The sequence below is a fragment of the Pholcus phalangioides genome, unplaced genomic scaffold (genome assembly GCF_987345545.1).
Source record: "Pholcus phalangioides strain wild (caught in Gottingen) unplaced genomic scaffold, Ppha-v1.0 ptg000011l_1, whole genome shotgun sequence".
NCBI classification, from domain to species: domain Eukaryota; kingdom Metazoa; phylum Arthropoda; class Arachnida; order Araneae; family Pholcidae; genus Pholcus; species Pholcus phalangioides.
The window spans coordinates 2,379,989-2,407,443 of NW_028301604.1; the positions used below are offsets into that span (position 1 = coordinate 2,379,989).

At 33.1% G+C, this 27,455-nt stretch overlaps 1 protein-coding gene across 4 annotated transcripts in view; it reads right to left on the minus strand.

Annotated features, from left to right (window-relative positions):
• LOC149079943 (protein TANC1-like) overlaps positions 1-27,455 on the minus strand; it is a 97,912-nt gene that overhangs the window by 12,805 nt on the left and 57,652 nt on the right. For all 4 annotated transcript variants that reach the window (XM_089238838.1, XM_089238836.1, XM_089238840.1 and 1 more), the window contains 13 exons: positions 26,951-27,079; positions 25,603-25,692; positions 22,952-23,064; positions 22,313-22,481; positions 21,923-22,166; positions 18,766-18,997; positions 17,730-17,932; positions 16,578-16,764; positions 16,016-16,272; positions 15,566-15,791; positions 13,388-13,615; positions 11,655-11,822; positions 6,606-6,936 (listed from right to left, as the gene is read on the minus strand). In XM_089238838.1, the coding sequence (XP_089094964.1) occupies positions 6,606-6,936; positions 11,655-11,822; positions 13,388-13,615; positions 15,566-15,791; positions 16,016-16,272; positions 16,578-16,764; positions 17,730-17,932; positions 18,766-18,997; positions 21,923-22,166; positions 22,313-22,481; positions 22,952-23,064; positions 25,603-25,692; positions 26,951-27,079 (2,577 nt within the window). The remainder of the gene's footprint in view (positions 1-6,605; positions 6,937-11,654; positions 11,823-13,387; positions 13,616-15,565; positions 15,792-16,015; positions 16,273-16,577; positions 16,765-17,729; positions 17,933-18,765; positions 18,998-21,922; positions 22,167-22,312; positions 22,482-22,951; positions 23,065-25,602; positions 25,693-26,950; positions 27,080-27,455) is intronic.

The following is a 27,455-nucleotide window of genomic DNA, read 5'->3' on the forward strand; positions in this document are numbered from 1 at the left end:
AAGAAGCAGGCACTCTTCCCATTTTTAGCTGATGGAAAGTAAGGGGAGGATAAGAAAATGCGGCCCCCACCCTCATTGAAAAATCAGCTTTACAATGCATCTGGGTTTGTTATTGCTAATAGACAGGTCTGTCATTTGAGGGGGTCGGGGGTGGGCAGCTTTAAAAAATACGCTATAAATCGTATATACGGGGTGATTATAAAAAAACTATCCCGACATATGGGCCCCTAACTATCATACCATTCACAGAAACTGAATGAAATTTTGGCATAAGGTATTTTGAGGTATGCGATCAAGAATGATATGGAAAACAAAAGTGTCACTCTAACAGTTACGGTTACAGTGAGAAAATTTCGAAAATATCAAATGGCAACACCAAGTTTTTTGTATTGGAATGCGATCTTCATACTGAAAAACACTAAATAGCGTTGGAATGGCACCTATAGCACGAAAATCCCCGGAGCTAGGCAAGGAAAAAGTAAAAAGGACTTTGCCGTGCACCAGAGCATTAATGTTTGTTTCATTCGTCACACCGTTTCTTCGGCTGAGATCCCAGCCTGATTAGTCCTCCACAAGGTCATGTGAAAAATTTGTGAAACACAATAAAATGCTTTATTTTATGCTGCTTCTCTGTCCTTATTGGTTGTCCTCACTTTTAGCCTATCTACCGCCGGTGATTTTCATGCTACAGTTGCCGTTCGAACGCTATTTAGGGTTTTTCACAATGGAGATCACATTCCAATACAAAAAACTTGGTGTTGCCATTTGATATTTTCGAAATTTTCTCACTGTAACCGTAACTGTTAGAGTGACACTGTTGTTTTCCATATCATTCTTGAGCGCATACATCAAAATACCTTATGCCAAAATTTCATTCAGTTTCTGTGAATGGTATGATAGTTAGGGGCCCATATGTCGGGATAGTTTTTTTTATAATCACCCTGTATATATATATATATTCAAAATAAACCAGAAATTTCAAAATTCAAAATAAACCAGAAATTTCAAAATTCAAAATAAACCAGAAATTTCAAAATTCAAAATAAACCAGAAATTTCAAAATTCAAAATAAACCAGAAATTTCAAAATTCAAAATAAACCAGAAATTTCAAAATTCAAAATAAACCAGAAATTTCAAAATTCAAAATAAACCAGAAATTTCAAAATTCAAAATAAACCAGAAATTTCAAAATTCAAAATAAACCAGAAATTTCAAAATTCAAAATAAACCAGAAATTTCAAAATTCAAAATAAACCAGAAATTTCAAAATTCAAAGCCAGAGTATAGTGCTTAAGGCAGCTGTATACACATAACTAGAAATTATGCAAGTGAAAATTAGAACACAAACAAATGAAAATGAAAACCGAGATAGTAAATGGAACAATGAGGAAGTTTTTCTCAAAAGGAATCCCCCACAGTGTACCAAAAGCAAAAAATGTTTCTGATGATGGTAAGTCAAAGAGAGAGAGAGAGGCATTATTTTACCATCCGTTCCCCCAACATTTTTTTCAAAACAAGGTATGGAAGTCAAAAACATGAGAAAAAGGCATAATTGAGAAATACAAAAAAAATGAAAATCATTAGGTCGCCTTATATTGAATCTATTGACAATGTGAATGAATTTTTAACAAAAATGGGATTAATATTATACATGTAAACATTACAAGCGTAAGAGAAAACTTTGATCAATTGATGGTATATATGGCAAACTTTAATTATTCATTTGATTTTGTTTTGTAGACTGAGATTTGGATAAAAGATTGCGAAATTGATTTATATCAAATTCCGGGTTATTACTCAATTTATCAGACCCGAACTAGAAACAAATCTGGAGGAGTAATGGCTTTCATTAAAAATAATTATTCAGTACAAAAAATCAATATTGACATGATTACTGCTGAAATAATTTATTTTCATGATGAACATTTAGATCTTGGTATTTTATTGATATATCGAGCACATGACTATTCACCGATTGAATTTATTAACGAATTAAAACAAATTATAACTAAAATAAAACATAATAATGTTATCTGTCTAGGTGATTTCAATATTGATGTACTGAAGATCAATTATGAAACCGAGGAATTAACTGGCATGTTAGCGGAATATGGTTATGAATTATATATTAATTCGCCTACTCGGTTATCATCATGTCTATATAAGAAACTGCAAATTAAAATGGAAATATGAAACAGCAATAGCTAAACTTCAGATAACCGATCACTGGCCATTGATTATTAAGGGTTATGATGTCGAAAAACCAGAAAGTGAAAAAATAAATTTTGAACAAAATCTTAAAATAGATTACTCAAAATTTGAAATTTGTGTAAAAAATTATCAGATCGATGATAACATATTTGATCAAAAAGATGTAAATGCTTTGTATGATGTATTTTTGGATATAACATTTAAATATCGTTGTTTTTGGACAAAATACTACAAATTTAGAAAAAATGGCAAAAAACAAAATGAATGGATTACGGATGAATTAAAGAAAATGATTAACATCAAGGAAAGACTTTACAAAAGATTTAAATTAAATAATGATAATAAAATAGATAGAGTACAAAAATTATGTTAAATTACTGAAAAAAAAAATCGTGATAACTAAGGAAAAATATTTTTACAATAAATTCTGTAACTGTGACAACGATAGAAAAACTTGTAGAGAACTTGTTGTTTTTGATTTATGTTAATGATATTCAACATTTACAACTAAATGGCAATATCATAAGTTACGCGGATGATACAGCAATTGTTATCTCTGATAAAAATCAAACAACTCTCAAAATTAAAGCGGAATCTGATATTTCAATAATCTCAACTCTGCTAAATTGCAATAAATTAACTCTTAATCTAAAGAAAACCGAATTCATTTATTTTCAATTATACTCAACTAAAAACAGAGAACCTATCATAATCCGGTGTCATACAAATGACTGCCCACGGGAGCATTGTACTTGCGAACAAATTTCAGAAACGGATGAATTTAATTATCTGGGTATTATCTTCAATAAAAACCTTAAATGGAAATCCCATGCTGTTTCTATAAGTAATAAATTAAAGTTTATCAACATTATAATCCATACATTAAAAAATATTGTCTCCCCAGTCTTTCTTCGATCAATCTATTTCGCTTGGGTACTGCCAGTTATACAATATGCTATCACAGTTTGGGGTGGTGACTATGAGACTAATGTTGACATCGTTAGAAGCTCTTTGCAAAAAGTAATCAACAATGTATCTCAAAAAATTTTCATGATCCAGGACTGCAATAATGACTATAGATTTAATACTCAGAAACTTTATCTTTATAAAACAATTTTATTTATCCAGAAAAACCCTTCATGGTTCAAATTAAAGCAAACAGTAAGACAAACAAGGAGAACTGGAACCCAATATGAAGTGATAAAACCAAATAAAACCATAATACAGAAACAGTTTTTATACATCGCACCTAAAGAATACAATAATCTAAATCATGATATAAAATCTGAAAAATGTATTAGAAAATTTAAACGATTACTAATTAATGATATCAATCAAATCTCTTGAGTAACAAGTAGAATGCGATCTGCCTTTCTCACTCTTATTTTTTGGATACCTTATATTTGACTGTATTTATGTTTTTTTTGTTGTTGTTTTTTTGTAATCTGATCAATTTTAAATTACAGTGAGCATGATAAATTTATGGTTGCAAATTAATGATATCAATTTCTCAAAGTGCAAGCAGAGTGAATACTAATTTTTATCTACTCAAGTCCAGATACGAGTGCTGTTTTTTACCTGGTTGGTCTGTTGCCAAGTATTATCATTTAAAGAACCCTGGACGGATCGTACGATCCCTTGGGTTAATATTGGAATGTAATATGTGTTTGTGTATTTGTCTTGATGTGTTAATTAAATTTCAATTAGAAAAACACGAAAAAATATCACAAAATTTACTAGCACTTTTGGGACAATGGGGGGGGGGGGGGTGTTCTCCCCTTGAGAAAGACCTCCTCATTGTTCCATTTACTCTCTTGGTTTCTTTTTCATTTGTTTGTGTTCTAATTTTTCACTTGTATACAAATATATATATACATACATTGAGTATATATTCGTCTCCCCCCCCCCAGAAAAAGTTGAAATGACAGCCTTGTGCTGGAAGACTTTTAAGAAACCGATATAACTCATCAATGCCGGTGAGAGAGTTAAGCAGCAATAACTGTTGTAATATGGTCTGGCTTTGAAGCAACTATATTCTGACGATTATATTGGATTTGCGCATTTAAACTCTTGACTTCTGTTTTCATTTCAGGCTACATCAATATTACACTTTCATTTCTTTCTTCAGTTCCCACCATGGGATTAAGTTCATGTTTTGCAGAGGACAGCATAGTATTAACACTTTGACAACTTCACCACCAAACATTTCACATTGTTATCTTAGAAAGTTATATCCTCATTCGAAAAATTAATCCTCCACTTTTTGATGCAAAATCTCTGGGAATACAGTCCTGTTGATCATTGTCTTTAACAACCACAACCTTTTCACACCTATGCTGGAGTTGCAATATCTTATCATGATATGTCAAGAAAATTTCACGCTTTATCTCAAACAATCTATTTGAAGCTTTTTTGTTGACAAATGACAAACAACCTTCCAGCATCATTTCCAGTTTCAATGCAAATATTCAACTCATTTGAGAATACCTTGTTCCAGTCTTCTATAGTTCAACTTTTATGTTATTTTGCCCATGTCAGATGTTGCAAATAATGCTGTTTTTTAAGAAAAGTTTAGTCTAGTCTTTCAAAATAAGTACCATGCTGCAAATAATGATTTAGGCCATAATGTGCAGCTCTATCACAAACTCTAATCTCAGGTGCTTCGAAAATATTCAATGTTCATATGTTTTGAATAGGGCTGCTCTGATTAATGGGGTTGGTTAATCGATCATTTGTTAATCACTGTTAAAATTTTTAGTTGAGTTAATTGATTCGATCAATCGATCAAAATTTGATTAAAATTTTTATTAACAGGTTATAATTTTACTTGATTTATTTGACTAAACCGACTGACTGTCTTAAATGATGTTCCTATACATAACATTTCAGATAAGTGATCATATTTAAAAATATTTGAATCAATATTTTGATAAAATTTTTCGACATGAGGAAACAAGTCAATTTAATGAGAACCAGTGATGATTTCTGAAATTACCGATTTAAAAAAAAAGACAAGATCCAAGTTAAGAAATTCCAGGATATGACAAGCATGTTCAACATATCATCCCCTTTATGCAGAGACATGAGTGTAAATTTTCAGTTTTGGGTTTATTAGCTGGTTGGACCACTTATTTTGCTAAGATTTACTAGAAATGTGCAAATGTGTATCCTCTATTGAAACACATTTTACAAAACATTTTAGGAAAACAGCTACCATAGAGTAATAACATGGGTAGAGTAAACATTTAATAGTCGTTTACCAAGTTCTAGGAATTTGCACATTCATGTTTCTGGTAAAGGGGCATGGTATTAAGTAGCTTCAAGCGAGCACCCTTTATTTGTCAACCTATTTCTATATTTATTTACGTTCATTCAGTGGATAGATGTATGAAATTAGTAGAATATGTTTTTAAAGCATCAACTAATATTACATAGTTACCAACAACTACATTTACTATGAATGAATAGCATTTGCAAATATTCAATTAAAATTTGATTAATCAATTAAATTTTTTTGATTACCCAGTTAAAAATTGTAATCAATCCTTAGCCCTAGTTTTGAAAAAAAAATTCTCATTTTTTGCATATTTTGATAAGGTACTTGTCCTAATCAACAGAAGTGAACATTGGTCTTCCACAATGTGGAGCATTTTCAATCACAATTCCTTGATATTTTGACTATATATTTGATATACGGTCGAATCCACTTATAATGAGGAGCACGCTATGAGCAAAAATGCTCATTAAATCTGGTCACTTGCTAAATCTGTTTTCAAGTCAAAAAATCAAATTTCGGAAATTAAGTTCTTACAACATGTGAATGACAGCATGCCTGACTTGGTCAGATGTCATATCATTCTATATGACAAATCTGTGGAGAAGTGTCCTACTAGTCTTGACAAGGATTCCAGGTCAGTGAGATTACATGTATTATTGCTATTTCTTTTCCTCTGCAGATGGCACCCATTGTGTGTCAAAACGTATGTATGGATTTGTGAAACCTTGTATTTGACGTTTTTGTTGTTTATAGGGTCTTAGAGCTACTACACCAAACTTGTTCTGCACATTTATTGATTTACACATTAGATAACTTTTTAAACATGAGTTTGTTTTTAGCCATTATTTAAAACTCATAAAAGCTATATCAGTCTAATTTGTACAAGTTCTCATAAGTCTCATTTTATTTGGTATACAAGACATGAGAATTACTCGGTGACTAATTAGTAACGAGCATTTCATTGAGTATTTACTGTAGGGCGAATTTGATTATATTCATATCCTAAAACTGTTTAAGCACAGAAAACCTGCCTCAGTTTAAATTAGTTTAATAAATAGAAAAAGATCAGCAACTAAGAAAAATCCAAAATTTTAAACATTAGGAAAATTGCTATACCTTGCTGAATCAAAACTTCCAGAATTTTGACATTATTTTCTGTTGCAGCCCACATAAGAGGTGTTCGGCCTTCTCTGTCAGTTTGCATTAAGCATGATGCATGCTTTTTAACCAAAGTTTCTAAAAGCTCAGTTTGTCCACTATGGATTGCACAGATTACGGGTGGTACGCCCATCAAATTAGGAGCTACAACTGAAGCACCATGTAGAAGAAGAAATTTACAAACACTAATGTGACCATACCAACATGCCATAGTTAAAGCTGTATGATTTGTGACGGAATCACAGGAATTTATTTGTATATTGGTTTCTTTCAGTAGGTATTCACACACCTATGAGAAGAGGAATTTGAATTTTTTTAGTAACAAAAAGATGGTACGAAGCAGCTTTATATAAAATAAATCACAATAGCATTCAACTATATATAAACTAATAATATATAATGCAAGTGTTTGTTTCTTTTGTAAAGGGCAGAGTCTTTGTTCACCTGCTATATTTTTCTTTTCTTTTTTACCTCCCAACCGAAGTTTATGTACAGAAAATGAAACTTATAGTCCCAATATTACAAACAATTCATTGCTAATCTATGTTCATAGATAGAGAATTTTTTTTTCAATAACAATTTAATGAAAGTTGAATAATGAGTGAATATCACCAACATCTGATTTAATAGGTCGGATTGAGTCTTGGTTTAAGAAAGAGCTCTTAACCAAGACTCTATCTACCTATTCAAAATTGGCTAAAAGCTATAGATTCTGGTTTTTTTAGCCTATCCGACTGTGTTAAAAATTTTATATGTAACAAAATGAACTAAAATGAAACTGAAATGAATTTAATCAACGCAACCCATCAATAGGGGTTAGCAAACAGTGTATACTTTTTCCCAGGTTCTCTCAATAACTTTGTTTTTCCTTCCACTTGGGCCTATAGTCGTAGTGTTAGTGTGATTTGAGATAGTTAGCTAATTCTAATAAGTGAAAATTGTACTTTGTAGCTTAATACTTTTTTAGAGTGTGTTCTATTCTTTATATACATATTTATTTTATTCTTCGTGATTTAGTGTTGAGCATTCTATTTTACGTAATTTTTTCGTACAATCTCTTATGTATATTTCGCATAGTAATGTATTTTACATTATTTTAATTTCCTGTTAACGTTTTTCATTTTCCTATTTTTAATTATTATTATTATTATCTAGCTTTAGCAATAGTGTTAGTATGCCTCGACCTCAACTAGTGTTGTGTAGAGCTTGCGACGGGAGGTTTCCCTGGTCTAGGGGTATAGTAGGTGATAGTTTCAATTGTAAAGGGTGCTTGGATAGGAAAAGGCTGGAACTCAAGGTCGAAGCTTTACGGGAAAAAGTTAAAGTGCTAGAGGGCCCGGTTATAACGGAGCCTCTGGTCGTCGAGCCACCTGTTGGTGAAGAAGCAATCTCCACGAACAACGACAGTTTAGAGGGCGAATGGGTGGTCGTGGATGAGGTAGAGGGGGATAGTGATAGGGGTTTAATTATCGGTGATTCTATGGTTAGGGAACTTGGGAACCAAGTGTGTAGGGATTTTCTGGGTTTCGAGCGCTGTTGTCTTCCTGGGGGGAAGATTGCCAACGTTCTAGATGTTTTTCATCACCGAAAGTTGCCCTTGCGGGTGATTCGGTGGGTGGGAACAAATCAGGTAGGAGCGAATATTAGTGAGTCTCTGTCAGAGTACCAGGATTTACTATTATCCACTAGGGAGGGGGGTTCAGATGTGGCAGTGATTCCAGTGCTGCCAAGGGGTAGTAGGGGGTATAGGAATAGGATCCATCAATTCATTATAGGCCTGAAGGACATTTGCTCCTCACTTGGGGTCACGTTCTTGGAGCTTCCCACATTTACCGATAGGTGGCTTCATTCGGATGGGATCCATCTAAATAAGAGGGGGTCTGGGAGGTTTACGATAGTCTTAGGTCAGGTTTTTTACTCCCAGACCACGTTGTTGGGAATGCGGGTTAGTTAATGATAATCACAACAGTACTGACGGGGAATTACCCACCTCTCACTTGGGCGGCTTCTCGATTGACACTAAATCACCGGGCAAATTAAAATGTGTGTTAATAAATGCCAGGAGCTTGGGTAATAAGAAAGATTTTTTAGAAACTATGATAGTTGTGGAGGGCTTAGATCTTATTACCATTACAGAATCTTGGGCAAACGATGGGGATGAATCTTTCTTACACATCTCAGGATACGATACTTTTTTGAGAAATAGATCTGATAGGAAAGGGGGTGGAGTGTTGATATATGTGAAATCCTGTTAGAAGGCTAGAGAGTGTAACGTGCAGAGAAGTGATATTGAAACCATATGGGTTGAACTTGAGAACAAAAGACGTCATAAACTTATTGTTGGGGTTTGTTACAATCCACCAAATAGGGATCCAAACTACATCGCCAAATTGCATGATGAAATTTCCTACATGTGTAAGCGTAAGAGGGTTCTCATACTAGGGGGATTTCAATTACCCAGGTATTGATTGGGAGAACCTTTCATCTGGAAATCAGTATGAAAGAGACTTTTTTAAGTTGGTGCTCGAAAATCTTTTGTATCAGCATGTATCAGAAGCCACTAGGAGTACTGCTATTTTGGATTTAGTTCTTACTAGTTCTGAGGATCTAGTTGAACATGTTTCGGTGGGGGAAGAGTTTTCTTCCAGTGATCATCGTATCGTCAGATTTCACAGTAACTTTTCCTCGGGTAAGGTTGATAACAAAAGACTGGTTCCTTGTTTTCGGAGAACTAACTTTGATGTGGTGAGAGGAAGGTTAGCGGAAGTTTTCAAAGACCAGTTGGAATCAGTAGGGGTGGTAAGTCAATGGGAAGAATTTAGTACGAAGCTGTCCTCTGTTTTGCACGACGCCATACCCTTTGTTTGAAAAAAGCGTGTTTATACATCTCACCCTCTATGGTTCACGGATAGCGTGCGGAACCTTTATCTTGAAAAGAAAAGAGCATTCAGAGAGTATAAAAGTGGACAAGGTGACCTATCATTGTTTACTGATAAAAGAAGACAGTTGACGAAAGCGATAAGGGATAGTAAAAAGGAAGTTGAATCTAGGTTGGCAGATAACATTGGCTCTGACCCAAAATCATTTTTTCGATACATCAATGATGGATATAAGGGGACAGTTGGCCCCCTCTCGATAGGAGGCTGTAGGGTAGAGAGCAATGTAGGCATGTGTAGTGCTTTCAATGACTTTTTCGCTTCGGTTTTTAATGGAGATAATGATATTCGATATACGGGTGTTGCATGGGGTAATAAAACCCTCAACGATATTCAAGTAGAAGACGTGGAGGTCCTAAATCTTTTAAGAAATGTATGTGCAAGCAAAGCACCAGGACCAGATGATATCTATCCCAGGGTCCTCAGGGAATGTACTACTGAATTGTTGGGACCAGTCGCACAGATATACAGGAGTAGTGTTGCTGAGGGTATCGTCCCAAGAGATTGGAAACTTGCTAACGTTGTTCCGATATTTAAGAAGGGTAGTAGAGAAGCGGTGTCAAATTATCGTCCAGTGAGTTTGACGAGCTCCCTCTCGAAAATTTTGGAAATTATCATCAAAAGGCAGTTTGTGAAGTGGATAGACGAGAATAATGTATTGTCAGATAATCGGCATGGGTTCAGGAAGGGGAAGTCATGTATAACTAACCTGCTTTGCTTCTATGATCACGTGACTAAGGCTTTGGGTAAGAGCAAAAATGTAGACGTTGTTTACCTTTATTTCCAGAAGGCATTCGATCGGGTCCAACATGGCAAACTCTTGAAGCGTTTACACGAGATTGGAATTGGGGGCAACTTTCTGAATTGGATAGAATCGTGGTTAAGAGATAGGTCGCAACGAGTTATGGTGAACAGGGAATTCTCTGGTTGGACAGACGTCACTAGTTGAGTTCCTCAGGGAAGTGTCCTTGGCCCAAGGTTTTGGAGGCCATACCTACAGAGGGACATAGACTTGGTTGAAGGGGTGCAGAGAAGAGCTACATGTGTCCTTATTGGCACACAGGGCTTGAGTTATGAAGAGAGACTTCATTTTTTGAATATGTTTACATTGGATGAACGCAGGTGTCGAGGAGATATGATCGAAGTGTTCAAAATTTTCAATGGGATGGATAGGATGGACCATGAACTTTTAGTACATCGCCAATCGACTGCTTTTACAAGGGGACACCAGTATCGATTGGTGAGGGACAATGCAAGGTTATGGTGTCGCAGGGAATTTTTCTCTAATAGGGTTGTTAATAAATGGAATAGCTTACCCGCGGAGGTAGTAAATTGTAACACAATTGACACGTTTAAAAAGAAATACGATAATCATGTTGGGGTAAATCGAGAAGCTATCCATTCTTAGAATAAGACAACCATAAGTATTCTTTATGGCCGTTGTATAATATTTTATCATGTGTATATATTGTTTATAATTTGTGTTAATTGCAATTTTAATTGGGTTGCTGTATTTTTTAAATATATGACATCCATATTTTTATGCACATCTTTTTATCAGCCACCTCGTTGGGCATTTTGCCTGTTGTGGCATTGTATTTGTATTTGCATATAATATTTACTGGTGAAACAATTTCTGCATTCAATCCTTCATTCCCATCATGGGAAACCAACTGTGGGAGAAAATATAGCATTACATATATGTAGGAGAAGGGTGGCTGGGAGAATGGGAAAGAATGAAAAACCTGCTCCAGTCATATTTTTCCCCTTTATTTCTTATGTGCTAACAATAGCATCAGATTTTGAGATTTCTTTCTGGTATTTAAACTGTACAAATACAAATACAACGCCACAACAGGCAAATTGCCCAACGAGGTGGCTGACTTAAGAACATCATGGATCCCCGAGCCATTTTTTGGAGGCCCTACCTGTACATTGTGTATTGTATTTAAACTGTATATAACTGTACATTGGGTTGAGAATTTTTTTTTGTTTTGCTAGATTCACATATCTTTATGATAGAGCATTGTAATTAATATAATAATGTAAATTATTTTTCTCCCTTTCTTACCTCCAAATATCCTTTGCCAGCAGATGCCACAAATGCACTGATGATTGCTGTATTGTAAGAAAATGGATCTGACCATGGAGTTTTCAAAAGGGAAACTATGATGTTCAAATAACCTTTCTCAGCTGCAAAAGTGATTGCTGTTCTGCCTTCATTATCTTTCAAATGTACCTGGATGAAAAATTATAATTTAAAATTGCCATATTTTTGAATTAGAAAAATCAATTTCATGTTCTACTGATGAAACACTGACTTTTGAACAACATATTCAAAATTTCAGTATATAAACAAATGTAAATTATTCAAATTCTTAAGCAGGGTGTATTATGTAAAGGTTGGAGCATAAATCATAATTCTTTTTTTACCCACAGAATGGGGGGGGGGGGACAATAGCATGTTATATCAAAATATACATATATAGCAGAACACTGCATAGCGTTTTCCAAAGTATGAATAATGCAGGTGATGTTTACCAGGACTTTTGATTATTTTCTTTCATATGAGCTAATTAGATCGGGACCTACAATTTATTCCTTCCAATTCTTTCCAATTATCTTCACTTGATATCCAGTGTCATCTGTACTTTGTACAATTAGCGGAGAGGTTCATTGTTTTGTTCTATGTTGCCATCTGGAGGCTAACTTTGTTATGAGCTGCTACTGAGTTAGGAGGCTGTCTATTGCTGCAGTCCCATTCAGCCCAAAGGAACACAGTGTTCTTAGGAAAGAAAATGTCTGTCCTATGTAGTTTAATGGTAGAACACATGCTTAGAAAGTTTGAGGTTGGTAGTTTGATTCCCCACAGAGGAATGTGACTTTTCCTTCCAATTATCTTTGCTTGGTATCCAGTGTCATCTGTACTTCGTACAATTAGCAGAGAGGTTCATCATTTCATTCTACAATTTATTGCTGATTCCAAATAGCAGTGTTCAACATTTTACCTTTTTCTTTGCCTCCCTTGTGTGGGACTTCCTGTAGTAGAAATCTTTTTCTGTGGTTATGTCATCACTGCTTCTGTTATACCTCTACATCAGGCAAGTTTCTGACAAGGACAAATCAGGTATCGAACTCGTGACACATCTAAACATCCTTTGGAACTTTGGACAAGTATCTTATCGATTCCTAGGCTACTGCGGCCTAGGGATTTGAAGAGATGCATACAAAAAGTAAAATATTTTCACTTCTCAATTCACAAATTTGTTTAGTCATTTTAGAAAATGCATATGCGGTGAAGCTCGACGGTAGGACCTCCCAAAAACTTCACCAAGGGAATGATATTAAAAAGAACCAGCAGCAGAAAAGGGATCTTTCTACGAAAATGACATGCATGTTTCATGTTGTGTTTTCAGTCTATATAAAATATTTTGCATGATTTCACTTTCAAACAATTGAAATTTATTTTGAATATGAAGGATTTGATCACTGGGTTTCACGTTCTTCATTTATTATTTATTTTTGTTTAATTAGATAATACACGAAATTAATCCAATTCTGGATATCCCTCAAACATCCATTTCTTTAAATATACAGAAGATTAAATCTCTTTAATAAACAGGATAAAAGTTTATGCATCAACTTTCTCTGCATTAAAAGAAGAAACTTTTGCATTATAATATTAAAAAAAATTAATAACAAAAATTTAACATATAGAAAATATCAATAGCAAATATTATCAGATATAAGTATTTTTTCTAAATACTGCATCTATATTTATAAATATCCAAAATTAATACTAACTTTTACTCCTGCTAAAAGCAACACTTCCACAACCATCTCATGTCCTTTTCTACATGCTGCCATTAGTGGAGTTAATCCTTCCGAACTTTTGATATTGCTGTCAGCCCCAAATTCTAACAGTAAAGAACTAAAATTCTTGAATCCCAAGTCTGCAGCCATAATTAGAAGAGGAAGTTCACCTAATTTGACATTTGGATTGGCACCAGCTCTAAGAAGCATTTGACTGATCTAAAAATTTGAAAAAAAAATGTATATATATATATATATATACACCCCTCTTTTTCTTAAAAATAAAAAAAAATCAATTCAAGCACAAAAATTATTATTTTCGTACCTATATTTTACAAAATTATTATTTTTTTCTAAATAAAATTTGTAATATTCAGACTTGTATGGACTCCATGGCCAATTTATTATTATCATGACAGTTTTAAGCAAATTAGCCATGGCAGTCTGTTAGCTACATTATTGCTTGAGGGAGAGGCTAATACAGAAGAGAAGGAAAGCTTAGTGTTTGTGACAGTAGTGGAATTGGTTTGCTTTTGAAGATATAGGAAAACAATACGATTTCACAGAATTTGAATATGAAATGGTTGTAGGAGCTTAGAGCCATAGAATGAGTATCAGCAAAATGGACACATCGATGAACTGTTCAAAAGCAACTGTTATTAAAGTGTTTATAGATTAGAATGTCAGCTTAAGACCTGGGTCTCAACATCCAACATTTGATCATTAGTGACTAGTGAATAGTTGGGTGGAACAAGAGAGAGTCCAGATCTATAAAATATGACAAAAGGACAGTTCAGCAAATTAAAGCACATTTAATCAAGGACCTCCTCAATCTCTTAGCATACTGCTCACTGTGCTCTACATTGCATAGGATATTGAAGCAGAAAGCTTGTTCAGTGGTCACAATAAATTCCCACTCGGCCCATACATGAGCAGAGGGGGGAGGGCATGGAGGCCATTGCTCTCTAGTATCAATGATGGAGGCTGACTCTGACTGTCACCTATAATCTATAAATATCTATGCTTATACTGGTAACATCATCATCATCCCCCCTTCCATTCAAGTCTATCTCTGCTTATCACAGGCAGAGATGGACTAGAAAGTCTGAGGGGGGGCATGATGTTTGATGATGTCAATTCATGTATATGCGTAAACATATACACTAGATCAGTTAGCTCCACTTTTGATGCGGGGGGGGGGGGGAGGCCCCTGCTGCTTATAGGTATTTACCTTAATTTTTTACACTTTATCTCACTCATCATCAGTGTCTTAAAGTTGAAAAGTTTAGTAATACTTACTACACGTGTTTGTGAGTGAGAGATAGCAACATAAAAAAAGAAATTATTTGGAAAACTTCATTAGCATGGATGTTCAACACAAATAGCAACAAAAGGATTGCAAAACGGATTGGTACTGCAGAAAGCTTCCCCCTCCCACTGAAGTGATTAGCGTACCAACCTTTCGGCAAAAAAAAAAAAAAAAATTAAAAAATTGAATGAATGAAAAAACATGCAAAAGAAAAATTTTGTTGAATGCTGACATTCGTAATCTACAATAATTGACTGGAGTGTAGGTCTCTGTCTAATTAGCCCTTGTGTGCAAAAAATGACCATGGTGTGACAAAAAAGATCAAATGATGTAAAATTTCACGTGTTAGAACTGACCTGTTTGTATGAAATCTACAGTAAAAGATGTATGCGATACATCAAGCAAAAGTCCTAGAACATGACTAATGTCTAAAAAAGCCTACTATATAAAAATGTCTGATTTCACTATTTCAAAAAATTATGGTGATACAATTATATTTTCCAGAAAGAAGGCCTGTGCAGCTATACACTATTCAATGCTTGTAAATGTCTCAAGCCTCATTCCAAATCTAGACATTATGCTCTGACAGACCAGTCACGACCCGGGCAACACGACCCTAGACATTATGCTGGCATGATTTTTAAAACCACATCTAGTTCAAACTAGAAGGAATTAACAGTAGGTTTGATTGATACACAAGAAAAATGTGAATAAAAAAACCTTCACCAAATCTCTTCAACACTTTTTTTGATAGTATGTAGGTCTATACAATACACATGCTATAATATCTGATCAACAAAGTTGTGAAAAGTGATATTTAATATTTATCTTCCATTTTTATATGCCTTTGTATTACATACCTTCATATCAGGTGAGAATATGTTTCTTTCGTGAACAAGAGTACTTGTTGAATCTAGAAGACAGTGTTGTAACCAAGATGCACAAATCATTTCAGTGCTGTTTTTTCCAAAATCTTTTTGAAAAATATTTGCTTTCAGGAGATGGTGAGAAAACTCTAATCCCTGAATTGGTGACAATGGGGACTCTAAACGTGCCATCCTAAGCACCAGACATATATGACCATGCCTGAAAATATTCAATTTCCTTAGATAATTTGTTACTTCAAAGGAGAAAATTATTACAAGTATGTTTTTAATCATTTCATATATTTGTTTTTTGTGATTTTACTAAAAACTCACATGTACACATTTGAAATTTGACATAAAAAACTGTTACAAATTTGTAATAGTAACAATGGCACAACTGACAACTTCTAATCAATTACAGTTGGTCAATAATGATATACATACCTAGTTTTACATAAGAACTTTTTTGGTTCATTAGGAGCTCTCTCAATTAGCCATTCTCTCATTGATGGGTGACAGATCATTAAAGAGCCATCTTGGCGATGCACTAAAATCTTTGCAGATGTCAGAACTTCAATTCGCTGAAGGAATTCAAACCATGGCAATGGTAGATTTTTATATCTAGCATTCAAGCTATGATAAACTTCTACAGCTGTTAATGGATACAAAGATGCTAAACATATTTCAAGAATCAAGTTCACCTGCAAAACAGCAAAATTTAGAAGTTTAATGTTGTCCAGAAAAGAAAAATATAATAATACATAATAATAAACACATTTTATGCATAACTTTAGTTTTGCATGATTCCAAAATGTGATGCAAAAAATTTTAAACAATAATTTTTAGTGTGAGAAGGTATTCAATACTTTCGGCCAAAAAAAAGCTCACAATTGATTTTTGTACTCAGGTACTATTGAGTAATTATTTTATCATAAAACAGTGTACAATTTTAATACAGTAAAAGGTAGTATTGAATTTGTGTAACTCAAACAGTATATGATCAAACCTTGTCAAAAGTGCTTGATGTAGAAAATTGAAGGTTGAAGGTGAGCATGAAAACTTCATGGAGGTTCATTGGGAGTACACTAAAGCTTGAACTCTTGATAACTAAGTATCCTCTATGCAGCAAGTCTAGAGTGAGCTTGATATATAGAAAAGAACCAGCGCTTATGGTAGCCAAACGTTCAATGAACCTGAAATGTATTGATAATATTGGTGAGTTTTTTTTTTGTACTAAAAATTTTCTATATGTAGATGTTGCCAGTGTTTATGATATTGACAGACAAGTGCAGCTCGTGGAGGTGAGAAATGGGTTGATACAAAAAGAAATTTAAAAAAGTACTTATATTGTTCTTAAACATTTTTGTCAATTAAAAATATGGTTGATTCATAATCAAGTGTGATGAGTAATGATGAAAAATTTGAAAAAATTATATTTTTTACATACATGACCTAGATAAAGTGCTTTTAGTAATTATATATATGCAATCTACATCATCATCTCAGAAAATATTTCAGCATAAAAAAAGAAAAGAAAAATGAATAGTACAGTGCTTAACCCTTAAAGGCTTTACTGGAAACAAATTAGCCTGAAATATAGGTGAATGAATAGTGGTGAGTGACATCTTCCTGTACGTCACCATCTGGTGGCCAATGTTGGAATATATGAGCTATTAGCTGAGTTAGGTCTGACTGTCAATTGTATGATCTTGTTCAGCATATATATGTTCTATGGAAAGAAAAATATTTGTTGCTTCTGTAGTGTAGTGGCCTAGCATACTCACCCATGTTGTAAGAGGAGAGTGGTTTGGTTCTCTACAGTTACAGATGAATTTTCTTTCCTGAATTCATCTTTGCACAAGTCAGTTGTCTAAACTCTTGTAATTATCAAGTGCTTAACCCTTTAGGTGGTTTTAAAATTTGGTATGCTGTTAAAATATACAGCTATATTGACAAGACCATGAAAAAAATGTTTATGATAAAAAAAAAAGAATCATCAGATGCAATAAGCTGGAATGGTTTTCTGTTGACTGATATTGCAGAACAAACATGTGTTTCGTCATGTAGAAAGAAACAATGTATTTCAAAACAAATTTCTCACTAGCAGAGGTCTGATTATACAATGAAATTATTTCATACAAATTAATCCTATACTTACCTAGACATCACATTCTCTTCGTCTTTCCTGCAAATGTTATTTATACTGCATTGAATGTTATTGCTTGAGTATATTCTCTTTTGTATGTAGTTAACAAGATCCTGATGCACATTAGAGCCAATAGTGTCCATATCTAAAGTGATTGATTTGAAAGGAAGTGATGAGAAAATTTCTTCAAATCCTGTTCTAATGGTCAAAATTATCTGTAAAGACCAATATAAGAAATATATACTTTCTTCATATAACATATAATATGAATGCTATACTAAAAAAAAAATACAGAGAAGTCTTTATACTTTATACATCTTCAAGCATATTATCCTCAACAATAAAAGCAGTACCTCAAAAATTTATATCTGTACAAAACTGTATAAGTAACAAAGTGACGTTCAAAGTGACGTTCAAAGCTTAAAACTAAACCTCACACACACCTATGAGGTATTAAATGAAGTTAAGGATATATTTATTTATTAGTGACCCTTATTTTTGTAGAAAATCAGGAGTACCACTATTATAGCCTGGCTACTTCATGTTTTCATGTATTAAATGACTAAGGGGAGGAATCAAAGGGGAAATGCAAAAGAAATTAACAGGAAATCATAGATAAAGTAACAGAGCAAACAAAGCTTCTATTAGTAAGAAACCTTGAAGAACCGTGTAAAAAACCTTGAGAAATTTTGACTCCTCTGGACCTATGCGAGTCTAAATTTTAGAATTCATCAAATTTTGGATAAACTTTGTCTATTATTCACATAAATTTGGCCCAAAAAAAAAAATTCAAAGAAGGTTTAGAATTGCTTCAGTTTATGACCAAGTTTTTATTTCATCATTTGTTTATGTTTGGCAGTTGGAGTATATCGCTATAAATTTCATCACCCTTTCCAGTTCCGAAGTACTAATGTTTTTAATTTAAATTATTTGAGTATGTATTTTGGTACATTGTAGTTGGGTCAATATAGTAATTATATGCATAAAAGAATATGTAAGAAGAGAAGTTAAAATAAAAGTGTATTAAAAAACCCCAACAAAGGTATACCTTAAGCCATTCAGGAAACTGTGGTTTGTGCTTGATTATAAAGGAAGCTATTGTTTCATTACATGAAGATCTGTAAGCTTCTGCTTCATGTAAGCTATCAATTACAATGATTGCTGGGCTACAATCAAATGTTCTGGAATGTGACAATAAATTTAGAGGCTCGAGTATTCCTTTAACAAAAGCTGTATCTGGATCAGCCAAACAAGAATCGAGACATAATAAATTTTGATATCTAAAAGAAAAGGAATCAAAATAAATGAAGAATGTTAAAAATAAAACATGTTATTATTAAACAAGAATATGTGGTACGAGGATATACTTATACATGATGAAAACCTTATAAAATACACACACAGTAGAACCTTCCACATCCTGAATAAAGGAGGCAGAATCACTAATTTTAGATAAGAAAAATTGAGTGTGAGTACAAAGATTCACTCATCAATTGCGAGTGAATGTCTTAATACTGCAAGAGGACTAAAATACAAAGCTATAAAGCTGATAAAAGCTTGATACAAAGGTTGCTTTAAACTGGTACTATAACAGGGTAAACAAATTTCACTGATTATATCTGCCTTCTAGTCTTGAAGGATTTTCACCATTATCAATTAACCGCAGGGCTGGACAAATCTATCGCCTGACATGCCCAGAGCATGTGAAAATTCTTACTGCACACATATTTTTTTCAACTACATGACTGACGCAGGCACATGAAAAACCCAAAAAATTAAAGTACTCTCATATTTTCGCTATCGCAAGTGTTTCTTCAGCATCCCTTTCTTGTGACATTTGGAATAAAGATCTTAAAATACTAATTTTTATGTTACTGAAATTACCACAATGCCAGGATCAGTCATTTTGCGTCTCAACACAATAACTGTATGGGTGCGTAATAAGGCAAATATAGGCATACAACATATCCAGAAAGCTTACTAGTAGACTAGTAAAATAAATAACACATATTTAAAATGGGCATGTTATTTAAATGCATTTTCTAATTAATGTATGTTTCCATAACCGGCTGAGATGAAAAAGATTTGTATAAGGACTTCCTGGACACACTGTATCATAAAGTTTGTTGACAGTAGCTCCCAAATAATTGTTATTTAGGAGCTACTAGTTAGGCAGTTGTGATGGATTAAGTACTCAATGCATTTCAATATATTTTATTTTTACAGCCTGGTGCTGCTGCAGCGTCTCTTGCACCTGACCAAATTTGGTCCTAGAACAAAAATCAGCTGTGATTTAATGAGCGAGGTAAGTAGTAACTTACTGACTTATTTAAGACACCAACAGTGTGGAAAATTAAAAGTTGATTGATCTTAGATTTTCAATTAGTGACTGCATTAATTTTATGAGGATCAGCATCAATTGGCCGAAAATTGATAAATTTGACCCTGAATCTGATGGGGGAAGGGGTGATAAAAACATTTCTGACAAAGGGTGGTAAGACAAATAATATTGGGAAACTCTGTGCTGGTTTTCATCAAATAAACAGTCACAGCAGTGATAAGGCAGATTCAGATGATGATTTATATTAAAAATTTGTGTATTAATTTTTTTAAGAGGATTATGCGAATAACTTTTTCAGGAAGCAATTTTGCACATTCTTTTTAAAAATGAGAAATTAATTTTACAATGAGAATCCAGTGATGATATTTAGTAATATTTCTTGGGCATGTAAAATATTGATTCGGGCATGTATTATTTCAAGCCACTTGCCTGGGCCGAGCATATGATTTTTTGGAGATTTGCCCAGCTCTGATTGACCATATTCTTTTTCTGGCAATTTTTTTTTAAATTTTGATAACCATTTTGTGAACATTTAACATGACATCCAAACATTTTTATGACTTTTGTAACACACTGGAAAGACATTTACCTGATTTTGCACAAGAACACTACACACTCAGCCTACATCTATTTTTAAGTATGCACATACAGAATGTGTCATGAAATAAATAAAATTAATTTGATTTGCAAAAAGAAATATTCAGAATGTTCTAGGAATGGTGGGAGGGAGGAGGTTCATCGTACATGAAAATATTATTGTGAAAAATATGTAAGTACAGTAGAATATCTCATTTATCCAAAAAAAAGTGTGACATGAATATCAGAACTCTGCCACCAGACTTATCCTGTTACTGAGATCTCTTTCAGCCTGACTTTGTGTCTGAATCTGAAACACACCCGTGTTTATTAAATTAAAAAAATTCTTTTACATAAAAATTAGAACAATATATTTCCCAAACAATTGGGCACGTCACGGTTAGAATATTGTGTGGTAATGACCGGCAAAAGGGTGGTGCGAGTTGTGAAGAATAGCTCCAGAATTTGTTAGAAGGAAAGAATGCACTTTGCATTTGAAGCAATTGAAAGGGCCACACCATGTTGTCAAAAATTTTTTTTCATTCATGTTTATCTAAAAATTTCATTGTATAAAATGTTCACCAGATTGAGTTGTCTCGCTCAACACCTTGATATGCAAGCAAAGAAGATTAGTTATCTTGTTCTTGGTTTCACTAATTCTGTGGTCAGATGGCAAAATGTCACAAGTCACTTTTCCCAAAAAATTGAGTTGCTTGCATTCTAGAATCTCGTTCATTAAAATTATGGAAGGTGACAAAATTTCGCCCATCTCTTTCAGTTTATGAGGAACCAACAGAGGCAAATTGCAATAAGTCAAAAAGCCACAGTATCACATTTTTGCAAAATATTGTTTACAAATTCGCCCTTGTGAAATTTTGAAAAAGTGACTTGTTACATTTTGCCATCTGAACACAGCATTTTAAAATAAAGGAAGCAGAAACCATTTCCAATAAAAAACAATAACTCAGCGATGAGCGAATATCTCCTCAGAGTTGCAAACAACTGAAATGAGAGGATTTAAAATGAATAAAGAGCTAAAATCTGTTGTGTGTGTGAAGTTTGCTAATTTCACTTATAGAATTTTATACAAAGAAATTAACTCACAAATTATTCTTATAGTTTCTATCCACCAACTTCACATATGCACTATCAGCCCATATGTATTTTTGAATTTGCACATACAAAAAATACTTTAAATTTTTAAAACTGTTTTCAGGTTGTGCTGCATAAAATAAATTTTTATCACTTTGATATTTCTTTATAAGATACATATATGAAAACTTGCTACCTAGAATCCTGTAGGAGCAAATCTCTATAGTCAACAAGCTGTGGAGCTTGGTACAATTGAGCTGCCAAACTATGCACAAAGTCTGGAATTGAGCATGTAGAATTATATTCTGTTTGACAGAAGTGATATCCTACAATTTTTGATGCAAGATTGTGCACAGAATCCTTTCCAAAAGTCATAGAATTTGGCTGTGTTGACCCTCGACTAGATATAGACATCTGATCACCATCACTGCAAGTACTTGCTAAAACAGGTAAAGAAGGACAGACAAAAATTATAAAGCTCAAAATATAAACAGTGCATTAAAATATGATATGTAAAAATAGGAATTTCTGAGAAAAAAAGATAAAATTACACAATGAAGTTATAAATTTTATGCAGAAAATGTACCCAAGTCTTTAATTTTCCAATAGATGTCTTGTGTATTCTGATAAACAGTTTCATCCCATTTTCTTCCAAATGAACTATAATCTACTAGCTGGAGAATACAAGAGGTTTTGCCAGTGCCTGGTCTTCCGATTAATAACATACCAGTTGAACCATCATCTGCAGTCAAACACTATAACATAAAACAAAATCTTAATAAAATATGAGAAATTTAAAAACTAGTTTGTCAATGGTATAATTGGTTACAAAAACAATCATTAAAAACATTATTTCCTAAATATTAAATGTTCAAAGCAAAAAAGGTATGAAAGATAATTCATGTTGGTACCCTATATTTAAAAGGAAATAGAGTACAACACTGATCAGACATTTGAAAGTGATTGGAAACATTTTATATTTAGAGAACCAATATGTTTTCTTTTTATAAATGCCTCCTCCAATTATTTATTTATTTTTTCATGAATGTTATTACTATAATTTTTTTCACCAACAGAAATAAATGGAATATTTCTGGATAACTATAATTTGTGTGAGCGAAAATTTTATAAATAAGTCAATTTCAAAAACTATGCTCATATTTTCAATTACATTTGCATTAAAACATTGATGCAGTTTTTCAAACATTTTTCATATTAAAAATACCTTTTCTATTTCTTTAAAAAGCCATTGCCTTCCAGAAAATGTTGTATCTGTTTCTGGTTGAGGAACTTCGAAGTACAAAGGTTTCAATCTCAGTGGTATTGTAGTAATTTTTTCTAGAAACAGCAAAACCAACATGTAAATTTTAGAGCTCATTAATCATTAATACAATATGTTTATGAAGTAATGAGACATTTTTTAAACACTCAATCATATGAAAGCTATAAATAAAATATTTACAATTGTATTGAAATTGCTGGAATGTACTGTAATCCAAGAATGATGTCACTCTCTGCTATCCATATGAAGGTTTTAACAGCTGGCTGATGCAAAAATTTATTTACGAAAGAGAGAAAATTCAACTCTGCTTGCAGGGAATGAACCCACATTTTCTCACTTGTCTGGTGAGTGCCCTAGACCAATAGACTACAAAGGCAATTATTCTCACAATCATTCCTTAGAGGTAGGTCGTGCGCACTGAACGGAACCGTACATGGACGGTCGGACCTAATTAAGGCCAAAGCTCACAATTGCTGACTCTGCCACCAGATGGTGACTTATCTGAAGATAATACCACTCTCCGCTATCCATACAAAGGTTTTAAGTGAGAGGATGTGGGTTTGTTTCCCTGCAAGGACAGTTGAATTTTTTCTCTCATTCCTAAATATATCTTCACATCAGCCAGCTGTTGGAACCTTCTTATGTATTGTAATGGCAGATTATTTGTTGAGTCGAGTGGTGCATGATTTTAACATGTGACAGTTAAGTGGAGTGTCTGTATGAACTGTGCATGACCTTATGAAAAAGTTTTCATGCAATGTAGTACCATTTGAATATTTCTGGATAACTATAATTTGCGTGAGCGAAAATTTTATAAATAAGTCAATTTCAAAAACTATGCTCATATTTTCAATTACATTTGCATTAAAACATTGATGTAGTTTTTCAAACATTTTTCACTTGAAAGGTTGAACTGGGTCTAGGCAGGTCCACAACTAGACACTGGTGAATAAGGGCATGCATGCTGTTTTGTGCCTTTTTCCTGTAATTAAGCAGTCCAAGAAGAGCAGTGCTGTGGTGATCGAGTGGTCATAGTGACCCACTCACATTGTGAGGATCCGGGTTCAAACCTCACCATCACCACAGTGGTGGTCAGCTGAAGTTGGTTTTCTGTGGTTCCCAACTTTGAGGCACAAATGCAAGCCGATCTTCTCGTTAAAAAGTCTCACCACAGAGAGCATCAGGCCTACAACGGTACAATTATTCAATCATTACACTTCACTCATAGTTCAAAAAATTTATGGCAGATGGCACCGCTACACATAATAATCATTACACATAAACAAACTTCATGTTAGGTTAACAACACATACACACACATATTCCGGCATGTACCAATTCATTAGAAATTCCATACAGGAATGTGTACGAGGTGCATGTATGGTTGCATATTTGTAGTCCAAGAAGCCACATCGGCCGTGCCGATATGGTCTGATTGGATGTATAGGCGGAGATAGACTTGAAAGTCTGGGGAGGGGGGGCACACAATGATGATGGCAATTCATATATATGCCTATACATTAGATCAGTCATCTCCACCTTTGATGCTGGGGCAATGCTCCCCCATATCTCTGCCCATGATTGCATGGCGCCTTTTTGACGCAGCAATATATTAGAACTTCAGTAATTGAGAAATGATTGAGTACTTACTGTGCTCACAATGATACAAATACACTATAACTTAATATGGTTATGATTTACCATAATGATATTTTGTATATTTTATGTTTTTTAATTATTTTATATTTTCAAATTCCTCATTTTATAGTGGTTTTTTTTTTAAAAATGTGTTATTAAATGTGATATGTAATAATGAAAAAAATGATGTGATATGTGATACTAATGTTACCAAGATGAATGATTAGTAATGATTATTTAATAAAAATTAATAAATAACAAACAAAATGAAAATAAAAAAATAATAAATGAAATTAAAAAAAATAAAATGAAAAATAAAAATAATGAAGCTTAAATAAAGAAGACATTATGAAAATTGATGATCTGCCTTTACTAATGATTCGGCTGATTGGACGTTGCCACAAAACAGCATCGAAACAGCTGGTGTCCAAATGGCTGCATCCAAACATTGTGCTCCATTGTAACTTTGCATAATCTTCCATAACAAAAATATTTTTCACAAGAGACTATTTACTTATGCTTATGCGCATAAACAATGACTATAGAATCATTTACAGCCACTGCATTTAAATTTTGTTTGTAGTGCTATACATTTAGGTGATACTTTGTTAATGTCTTCTCTAAAACTTTAAATATGGGACAAACAAGCATCCTGAAAAACGTTTTTGGGACCTTTCTTTGAAATAGAGATATTAAGAAATCCTAAAACATATCGAAAGTCTGACGGGTTCTGTCAGAATGTTTAATTAGTTGCAACCTATTAATTGGTTTATCAACCAATATGTTTGATAAATGAGTTAGTAGGAGCTGCCACTCTATTTTTCTAATTTAATGCAGTTTATTTTTGCATGCATTTTTTATGTAGAATAATTATGTTTGTAATAAATTTTTTAAAATTATTAATAATTTTAGTTATTGGATAGTATTTTGTGTAACTAATTACTTTTCTTTCTTACCATTCAAAGTTGCAGGAACATCTGAAGAAAGATCCAAGCTTATATTTGAGTTCTGCATTAATGAAAAACGAGGATTACATTCAACTGTACCTGTAATAAAAAGGAGATGTATATACACAAATAAATACAAATACAAATACAACGCCACAACAGGCAAAATGCCCAACAAGGTGGCTGAGAAAAAGATGCCCATAAAAATATGGATGTCATATATTTCAAAAATATAGCAACCCAATTAAAAATGCAATTAACAAAAGTTGTAAACAATATATACACATGCTAAAATATTATACAATGCCCATAAAGAATACTTATGGTTGTCTTATTCTAAGTATGGATAGTTTCTCGATTTACCCCAACATGTTTATCATATTTCTTTTTAAACGTGTCAATTGTGTTACAATTTACTACCTCCGGGGGTAAGCTATTCCATTTATTAACAACCCTATTAGAGAAAAATTCCCTGCGACACCATAGCCTTGCATTGTCCCTGACCAATCGATACTGGTGTCCCCTTGTAAAAGTAGTCGATTGTTTATCTAAACATATCAATGGTTGATAAGTATGGGATTGCAAGAAAGGGATATTATATCCCACAATATTTAATTTATTTAACTTGAATTCAGATAGTTCAACATTTGATTTTTTTCGCAATAAACAAAAGTATCCATTTATTATTCAGTTTGTGTTATTTCTTAATGAACCATTTTTACCTTGGAATAGAGGAAACACTCCATTGCTTGCATGCATTTTGTTGATCTGAACATTGAATGAACAATTTTCAATTCAATTTTCAGTAAAAATTTTGTTCTATGAAGTTTCATTTATCAACTTAACTGAATTATTAACTGAACTAGAAAATTGCCAGTTAAAATAAGGACAGGATGACAACATTTGAATCTACAAAAAAGAAGCTTGAATTTATGAGCAGCTTCATAATTAATAAAAAATGATGAATCATAACATTTAAGTTTAATTCAAGAAATCAATAAGGGGATGCCTTATAACTGCAGCAGATAAGATTTCAGGGTGAAAATAGAGCTATAAATGTTTTTCTGGGAATGAAGCTTTTAATAAAACATAAGTGAATTCTTTGAAATTCATCACTTACATAATATCCTTAAATTTTAAAACTGTCGGAATGTTTTTATTTACAGATGAGATAATATGAAAGGCAGAGAAATTTTAAATTTTCTGATGATTATATGAAGAATTTTAAAAACGATAAATTTATGAATAAACTATGAATGTGGCAAATTGATTATTTTGAAAATAATGCTCATGTTTCTAAAAAACTAGTTCTTCACAGTGATAAAAGCTTTGAAAATTAATTTATAAGAATACTCACGCTCATCAATTTCTTTCAAGATATCCATCGGAGTTGATGATGATCTACTGCTGATGCTCATAAGAGAACTCATGCTTTGTTCTCGTGATCTTAGATTATGCCTTGACACAGATCCTCTTTTTGATGACACTTAATAAAAATTAAACTTATGAATTAAAATCACGCAGGCTTTTATTATTTTTATACATGAAATAAATTGTACTGTTGACTAAAGTAAATAACATAAGAAGCTGCTTCTTAAAACTATATTTCTCTCATATCTGCAGTTTTAACAATTTATGTCTTTGAAGCAACAAAAAATTGAATTTACTATCATTGGAAAGCAAAAGAAAGCTATAAAAATGAAATAAATTAATGTCTTGTATGCTCTACCAAAAGCAAACAAAGTCATTCAACTAAGAAAAAAAAAATGCAAAAAATTTGGAAAAAATGTTTTGTTTGTAAAAGTGCATGTATGATGATTTGCAGGAAAAACTGTAATTTTTGTTGCATGCACATGATATAT